At 41.5% G+C, this 9,781-nt stretch overlaps 1 protein-coding gene across 1 annotated transcript; it reads right to left on the reverse strand.

Moving 5' to 3' along the window:
* Positions 1-382: 382 nt before the first annotated feature.
* LOC147732540 (uncharacterized) lies at positions 383-1,411 on the reverse strand. The gene has a single exon (XM_086958820.1). It carries the CDS (start codon positions 1,406-1,408, stop codon positions 383-385), a length of 1,026 nt encoding a protein of 341 aa, XP_086814946.1. The 5' UTR covers positions 1,409-1,411.
* Between the last annotated feature and the right edge of the window lie 8,370 nt (positions 1,412-9,781).

A 9,781-nucleotide genomic window follows, 5' to 3' on the forward strand; every position in this document is an offset into this window, starting at 1 on the left:
TGCCTACATAAAAGTGGAGGGGCCCGCCAGTACACACCGGTCACCTGCTGCAAAATGATTGCAGCCTGTGCAATGTTACACAACCTTGCGGTTGAGAAGGGCACCGAAGTGGATCTCTCGGATTATGAGGACCATGATGACGATCATGCAGTGCCTGAACCACACACAGCTGGAGTTGCGACACCTACTGATGGCAGACACAGACGGAAGGAGATCACACGCAACTTCTTTTAAGTAAGTAAAGAGACACAGACAGGTGGAGTATGTACCCAATGTAGTTTAATTGCGTCACTACGTAGGTTTCTAAAGCACAAATGTGGAACACAAATTATTTACATGCGATGATGTGAGTCCTGGGTCACTTCCCCATGAACTGAAATACTCATTTGCGTCCACGCTTACCAGTGCCAGTTGTTTGTTGCTCGCTGTGCTCACTTTGCGTTTGGCCTGTAGCCTCAGCCTGGCGCCTGCTGCTCCTCCTTGTCTTTACGACAAGGGAGCTGGCCATGCTGCTCCTACTTGTGCTCTCTTCACTCTCTGGCACATCCAGAGCAGCAGTTTGTGCTGTTTGTGCATTTAACAGCCCCTCAAGAGCACTGGTCATCCTGGCCATGCCCCTAGTGACCTCATTACTGTTTTGGTTTAGTCCCTCCTGCATGTTTATGTTTCTCTTGCATAGCAGGGATGTGGCTGTGGCCAGCCGGTTGATGGCTTTATTTTGTTCATGCGCACGCTGCCTTTCCTTGCGCCTTGATGCAAATTTGTTGTCTAGTTTGGTGCACAGAAGCTGCACCGATTGTGACATTTCACGCATCCCGGCAGCCATCTCTTTGTTGACATCTACTAGTTCCCTGATGCCCTTTCCTATGTCTCCCATGTTGTTGTTCAGGTTCCTTATTTGGCGTTGGCAAGACATGATTGCTTTTCCCTGCATCCTCTGGATTTTTACCATGCTCCCCTCCAGGCCACAGAACACACTTGCACCCTCCACACGTGCAGCTGCACTACTTTCTTGGACTCTGCGGCGTCTTGCATTAGTATGGCCCACTTCTGCACTGGACTGCAGTGTGGCAGAGCTACCATCCACAGGCAATGTGTGTGTGTCTTCCCCCTCCATGTCACCGGCTGATGACTCAATTTCTAATAGTGGGGCCACAACAAGCCTCCTGCTTGGTTGTGATACAGGTGTTGTCTCTTGCAGTGATGCTGGCATTTCTGGGGATGACAGCAACAGAGGGGATTGTGATCTTTCTGGGGACGCCTGCAACTCTTGAGCAATTTCTGTGTCTTGTGAAGGAGGATGGCTTCTTGGTGCACCTGTGTCCTGTGATACGTTCTGTGCACTTGGACCTGGCTCCTGACTCGCATCCCTCTCTGGTGCTGTGCCTTCAGTCTCCTGGGAACGCATGCGAGATGTGACACCTGTGGACATATGAACGTACATTAGCTAAGCGCTACTGCTCACAGTCACTACAATTAAATATTTCTCACTTTAGCTTTATTCTGTCTGCAATCATTTCCCTAACTTGCTGGTAGCTGTGCTGTATGTCATGGTCTTACATTTCCTGACTACATGTCCCATGATGCATTGCTCCTGTATAGTGCTAGCAGTACTGGACTGGGGTTCACTTGGCCACAAAGGATAAAGGTAAGGATGATGGTATGGGGGGAATGCTGTGCATGTGTCTTACCTTTTCTGCTTGCAGATCTGGCTGAGCTGTCTACTTTTCCCAGTCCGCAGACGCTGTCAGGTTCTACGGTTGAGGCCACCATCTCCTCCAGGTCAGTAAGGGGGGGTGCTGGGTTCTTGCCTCCACCAGTTTTGTTTGCCTGCTTGTGGTGTTCAGCCAATTTTTGTTTTGTTTGGCTCCTGAGGTCCTAGAATCTCTTTTTCAGGTCCTCTGTGTCTCTGGTAGTCACTCCAACTGCATTCACTTTGTCAAGTATGTCCAGCCAGAGTTTCCTTTTGGCAGATTCTGCCACAGTGAGGGACTGCCTGCCAAACTGTTTTTGGTGCACCTTTAACACCTCCTCAACAAGGACCTGCAGCTCCATGCTGCTGAATTTCAGTTTCCTCCTCCTCTTTGGCTGCTCTTTGTCTTTGCTGCTTGCCATTTTTCAGTTTTAAATGTGCACAAAACTCTTTCTGCTGCTCAGGGTCTCTCTGCTCCAACTGCCTCTCCAGAACCTTCTAATTAGTTGCAGCTGCCTGCGTAGCCACTTCCTGGTAGGGAGGGGGAGGTGGTAGCACCTGATTGGCTGCCTTCTTAAGTTTCACTTTTGTTTGCTTTCAGATTTGGTATTTACCAAATCGGTATTTACCGAATCGGTATTTACCGAATCGGTATTTCCCATTCATTCCTATGGGCCTTTTGGCCTATAGGAATGAATGGGGAATACCGATTCGGTAAATACCGATTCGGTAATTACCGAATGTCCGATTCCGAATTTTACCGAATCAGTATTTTTTACCGATTTTTTATCTACATACCATTTACCGATTCTAAAATACCGAATCGGTAAAATTCGGTATTTTAGAATCGGTAAATCTGGATTACCTACATCTGGCCCTTAGTGGGGGAAAACAACTGCAGGTAAGAGAACTCAAGAGTTTTCTAAAACAGTGTTTGGAAAAATGAAAATGTGGAAAATGATAACAATAAATAGAGAGTAGTAAGTGATGTACAAAGTGCAAAGTGGGGAATGTTCTAAAAAACAGTCAATCTAACAACAAGGCAATAGCAATTTAAAGACAGAAGAAGAAGAATGTTTAGAAGTCGTATAATACAGAATTTGGTAAGAAATAATGAAGCATTATAAGAGAAGAACAGCAGCACTGAATCAAAAAGAACACATAGAAAGTGTAGCAAAGCATTTTCCTTGAAGCATAAAGTATTTATCCGTATACCAAGTAGAATGAAAACACTGAATAAAACAGTGTTGTCAATGAAGAAAAAGCGTAAAAAAAGGATTATTAATAGCATTAACTTTTGTCAGATTTTCAAAGAATGGAAACATACATCTAGTACTGAGGCTTTTTTTAATGAAGAAAGATACTTTGAATAGATCACATTATTGCCTGCAGTTGAAACAACTGGATAATGCTACGGGGTAAAACATGGAACTTTTATTGCAAAAGAGGAAATGGTTTGTAGAAATGTAGAAGTGGAAATAGCTGAAAAGGTACAAGGATGGCAAATACATGCTTCTGTGTTTAAATGGGGCTGTAGTAGTATTTGTAGTGCTTGCCAGCAATCCACTGATATATTAAGACATTTTCGGTGTTAATTTCCGGATAGAAGAGTTAAGAGCAAAATTGCAAACTTGCAAGGTTTAGATCCATGCAAAGTGAGTACGTTGATTTATTTACAAGAACACTCTTTGGAGCATCTATCCTACAAAGTGTACACAAGCACCTTATATTATTTTCAAATGTTGGCTGTTCATCACTCAAAAATGCTAAATATAGTTAGAAGACTTTACTATGTAAAAACTTCGGCACTGTGTTTAGGAAAATTAAATTAAGCACTTTTGTAGGGCACAGTATCAGAGGATCAAGAAGTTTGAAATGATATTCAATTACATTTAGTTGGTCCTGAAGTAGGTTCCGAAGAAAATGAGCAGTTGGTATGTGCAGGTGTAGAGGAACAGAACTCAGACATTATTACTGATCATTTTGCACACGAAATAACAAAGTTGAATGCAGTTTCGACAGAGAAACTGTAGGAGAGTAGGATCTGCTTACTATGGTTACCCCCACTTTTTGCTAATGTTTCACAGTTTTTCGACTTTAGTCTGGCTGGGGCCCTGCTAACCAGGACCCCAGCCTAGCTGCTTCCTCTCTAAATTGATTGATTGCATGTACATTAGGTACCCTCCAGATTGGTTACTGGGTTACCCTTGTGGGTCCCTAGTATATGGTACGGGCATAGGGACCCCTTGTGGGTCCCTAGTAAGGGCATAGGTACCCCAGAGGCCTACAAGGGGCTGAAACATGTATTATGCCACCCCTGAGAAGCCTTCCAAAATGGCACCACAGGTCTGCTACTGCAGCCTTGGTAAGGTGGTGCATGCACCCCTTACTACGATATGTGTTACCTATATCTGCCTTTATTCACTGACACATATAAACCTATAAGTCACTCCTATGGCAGGCGTTTATCAACCCTGAAGGCAGAGTGCTTGGTTTTGTATGAGAGGGTGCCCATGCATGAGCAGGACCTCTATGCAGCTTTTGGAATCACTTCTCTGTAGCTGTTCTGTGATACAGCCAGACCATATACTCTTATGTGCATTATAACCCCTCCGTTAATGCTAACTTTGGAATGGCTGCATGGAAACAAGTCGTGTTTGGTGTCAAACACTATGGAATCCTACCCCCTCCCCCGCCAGTTCTGGCGGTGGGGGTAGAATTCCACACTTCTAGAGGGAGAAGACATGTACACACTTACCTAATCAGTAATAGTTTAAAAGAGCCCCAGCATCACAAAATGGATGTTGCAGCCACAGACACAAGTCTGACCTCCTGCTGCTGAACGAAACTCCGGCAGGGGATGCCTGGACTATAGGTTTCCTGTCACAGCAAGGTGTAACCACCTCCCAGACAGGCTTTAGTGTATTGGGGCTGGGTGGGTGCATTCAGAGAATGCTTTTCAGACAGTGCTGGGGCACACTTGGTGTCCATGTGCATACCTCAGTTCAAACCAGTTGCTGGGGCACTCAGCCCCTGTTGTGGTGTGAAAACTGGACAAAGGGAAAGGGGTGTAACCACCCCCTCCCTGGGTCCTCCCATAGGTGGCACCCTAGAGTAAGTCCAACCCCTAAACGTAATATAAGTATAGGAACCCAGTCCTTAGGGATTTAGATTACCCTGGACGAAACTATGCAACATATATCCTGGAACTTTGACATTCTATTTCGACTAGAAGATGGAAGAATCTCACTTGGGGTCAAGGAGTGACTCCCCTATTCAATCAGGCACCAAAGAAGCATCTTGCGGTCTGCATTTACAAGGCTCCTGCCGGATCCCGATGGATTTGCAACACAGGACACAGACTTCCAGACTTCTCAGATGCAAACATGAGATCCTAGCAAAGCTGAGACCCACAGCCCTCCCGAGTGACGTGGGACTGGAACTCCTGGACAGCGTGCACATTTGCAAGTTCATCAACTTCCCGAGTTTTCCCGAAGTTGTGCATTGAGCTACTTGTAGTCCAAGCCCCAAGCACAATTTGCACCAAAGATTGTGGGACTACACTCCAAGAGTGTTCTGTGGGCCCGCTTCTAGCATTTCCACTCAAGGCTCCTTTGTGATCCCTGGTCCATCGACTAGTGGTTCCCCACAAAGGTGATTCTTCTGTGTCTTAGGCTTTCCTTGTTGCTCCAGATGTGTCCTGACTCCCCTCTAAAGGGTGAGTCCCTCCGATCTTGCTGGTCTTCACCGAAGCCAATCTTTGCTTTCTGCATGGGTTGCTGTTGCCAAGGCATGTTGGGTCCAATCTGGAAACTGACACTGCAGCACTCAACATCCTTTGTGGGACAGCTGGAATCCAGGTCCTGGTTGTCGTCAACGCGTCCTGGTTCTCGTAGCTGAAGGGTCAAGCTTCACCTTCTTCACCTGAAATCACCTGACATTGGTTGGAATCCAGCAGTCCAGCAGTCCAGCCGCGGAGTATGCACCACCCCGTTACCCTTGGGGGTCACGGAAGTGAAACAGCAGCCGTACATGGAATCGAGGACGGGCCCACTTGTGGGGTCCATACAGGACTTGATTGTGTGCTTTCCGCACCACACTTCCCATAATGCACAGTCTCATCGGAGCCTCCCATCGGCGGGTGTATCATATGGAAATTGGAGAAGTGTGTCAGCGGGTGCGCACACCGCTTCCGTTAAAGCCCCTGAAGAGAAGCAAATGGAGCTTCGAAACGCGTCGGGCAGATCCATTACGGAGCGGCATCTACAAGCGGATCCCCGTCCTCACCTACACATAAATTAAGCTACTGCTCGTGTGCTACTCAAGAGGAGGAGAACCTGGAGTGATAATTTACACGCGGCAGTCCAGCCGCGGAGTATGCACCACCCCGTTACCCTTGGGGGTAACGGAAGTGAAACAGCAGCCGTACATGGAATCGAGGACGGGCCCACTTGTGTGGTCCATAAAGGACTTGATTGTGTGCTTCCCGCACCACACTTCCCATAATGCACAGTTTCATCGGAGCCTCCCATCGGCGGGTGTGTCATATGGAAATTGGAGAAGTGTGTCAGCGGGTGCGCACACCGCTTCCGTTAAAGCCCCTGAAGAGAAGCAGATGGAGCTTCGAAACGCGTCGGGCAGATCCATTACGGAGCGGCATCTACAAGCGGATCCCTGTCCTCACCTACACATAAATTAAGCTGCTACTCAAGAGGTGGACAACCTGGAGCGACTATATATATATATATATATATATATATATATATATATATATATATATATATATATGTATATATATATATATATATATATATATATATATATATATATATATATATATATATATATATATATATATATATATATATATTTTTTTTTTTGAAAATGCTCGCTTTAGCCACCAACTCCCACAGGGTCAGAAATAAAAACGAGGCAGACCCTCCTTGGTGCTTTTGCTCAGTTTATTTCACCAGTCCTCACGACGCGTTTCGGCAGATCCCTGCCTTGATCACATGACAACACGTCAGTGAAGCACATCCCTTTTTAAAGTGCTAGTGCTCATAATAGACATAAAAGAGGTATTTACATATATACATCGTGGTAATCCATTGGGCATTTCGTTTTCAAAACCACACCATTTTTACATTGTTTGTAATTGTACGTATAATACATTTATGTATTCTGTGAATTTAAAGAAACATTTTATGTCCACCTTACATTATGGCATTACGCCATTTTCACCAAAAAATACCTGTATAATACATTTTAACTCTTCACCGTTACTCCAATCTTTTGTATAAATACATGTAACCGATTTCAATGTTAAGATGGCATAGTTACGTGATTGTATGCTTTTCCCATTTCTCATTAGAAATTTAGGATGTCTTTTCAATACCTCTATTATTAAAAATCAAAAAAAAACTGTGCTCCCCCCGGAACATCTCCCTATTAGCCTTTTTTTTTAGTGTCTTACATGAAAAAAAGTGCTATTCAAGTGCATGTAAATAATAAAGTGCTCTGTGCCGTATTTTTTCATCAATACCGATTTCTCGCATATATAAGCCGGTGTCTTTTTCACGCTTAGCAGGTTGCAGGTTAAATGGTTTATATTTTAGCTGGGTAAAACATGATTCCCACAATTAATTCTATATAAATATGACTAAAAAATTCATAAAAAATCAATTCATGTTTAAATAGCTAAAACTTCCATCCATCTAAGATCATAAAACCAATATAAAAGTACATTTTGTAGAAAAGGCACACTTCCCATAATGCACAGTCTCATCGGAGCCTCCCATCGGCGGGTGTATCATATGGAAATTGGAGAAGTGTGTCAGCGGGTGCGCACACCGCTTCCGTTAAAGCCCCTGAAGAGAAGCAGATGGAGCTTCGAAACGCGTCGGGCAGATCCATTACGGAGCGGCATCTACAAGCGGATCCCTGTCCTCACCTACACATAAATTAAGCTGCTACTCAAGAGGTGGACAACCTGGAGCGACTATATATATATATATATATATATATATATATATATATATATGTATATATATATATATATATATATATATATATATATATATATATATATATATATATATATATATATATATATATATATATATATATATATATATATATAGAGAGAGAGGGAGACATATATATATATATTCAGAACAACAACGGGGCCCTTCCGGGATCCTTACTCCGTATGTCAGGTGGCGTCTTAGGTTCGGCGGACCACACCGGCCGAAAAGTCAATTTTTTCACAGGTTTGCTTACAAGCAATACACAAACTCAGGATAGATGCAGTATAAAGGATTTATTTATCCAGTAAACACGCTACGCGTTTCGACAATGTTCCTTGTCTTGATCACAGGATCATGTGTGATCAAGACAAGGAACATTGTCGAAACGCGTAGCGTGTTTACTGGATAAATAAATCCTTTATACTGCATCTATCCTGAGTGCGTCTATTGCTTGTAAGCAAACCTGTTAATATATATATATATATATATATATATATATATATATATATATATATATATATATATATAACCTACTGGCGGTCGCCAGTAGGTATATATAGTTAGGATGTTTGTGAATAGGGATTTCTGAAAATTCTATGTTGAATAACTTTGGCGTTGATGGACAGAATTGGCTGAAATTTCCAGGAAAATGGCACATTTTGTTTCTGAGCGTCCCCTGAAAGTTTGGGGGGGTTTCGTCAAGCGGGGGCCGAGAAAAAAGGGCGGTCCCAAAACGTGTTTTTAACATTGAGTTTTCCATAGGGCGATTGGACTCGCTTTTAGCCCAAATGGCTGAATGGATTTCCACCAAACTTGGCAAAATTGTAGGGACTGGTACCCCGATGTGCCTTTGCTATGTCTCAAGATATATGCTCCAGTGGTTTTTCTGAAAATTAACTTTGAAAAATATATATTGGGCTACATTGGGCTATATATATGTTAGAGCCCAAATGTAGCCCAATGTAGCCCAATGAGGCCCAAAGATGGCCACCAGAGACAGAAAAAACCAAATATAGCCCAAATATATGCCAGATGTAGCCCAACTATAGCCCAATGACAGAATGTCCCAGAGCGTCCTAAAGAACAACTAGAGCGCTAACAGTCTTACTTATGACAAAAGTATGGCACACCTGAAGTCATCTTGATTGGAATAAAGTGTTAACACTTAAAACATTTAATTTGCAAAGGAACAAAATGAGGGGGTTCATTTTGCCATAGAAATTATGATTATTACTGAAGAATGAAAAATTAGGGCACATTTTGAATATATAATATAGTATTATATATATATATATATATATATATATATATATATATATATATATATATATTATATATATAATATATATATATATATATTATATATATATATATATATATATATATATATATATATATATATATAATATATATATATATATATATATATATATATATATATATATATATATATATATATATATATATATATATATATTATATATATATATATATATATATATATATAATATATATATATATATATATATATATATATATATATATATATATATATATATATATATATATATATATATATATATATATATATATATATATATATATATATATATATATATATATATATATATATATATATATATATATATATATATATATATATATATATAACCTACTGGCGGTCGCCAGTAGGTATGTATAGTTAGGATTTTTTTTAATAGGGATTTCTGAAAATTCTATGTTGAATAACTTTGGCGTTGATGGACGGAACTGGCTGAAATTTTCAGGAAAATGGCACATTTTGTTTCTGAGCGTCCCCTCAAAGTTTGGGGGGTTTCGTCAAGCGGGGGCTGAGAAAAAAGGGGGTTCCCAAAACGTGTTTTTAACATTGAGTTTTCGATAGGGCGGTTGGACTCACTTTTAGCTCGAACGGTTGAATGGATTTCAATGAAACTTGGCAAAATTGTAGAGACTTTTTGCCCGATGTGCCTTTGCTAGGTCTCAAGATATGTGCTCCAGTGGATTTTGAGAAATTAACGTTCAAAAAATATATATATCTGTG

The sequence above is a fragment of the Lissotriton vulgaris genome, chromosome 2_1, assembly GCF_964263255.1.
Source record: "Lissotriton vulgaris chromosome 2_1, aLisVul1.2, whole genome shotgun sequence".
Taxonomy (NCBI): Eukaryota; Metazoa; Chordata; class Amphibia; order Caudata; family Salamandridae; genus Lissotriton; species Lissotriton vulgaris.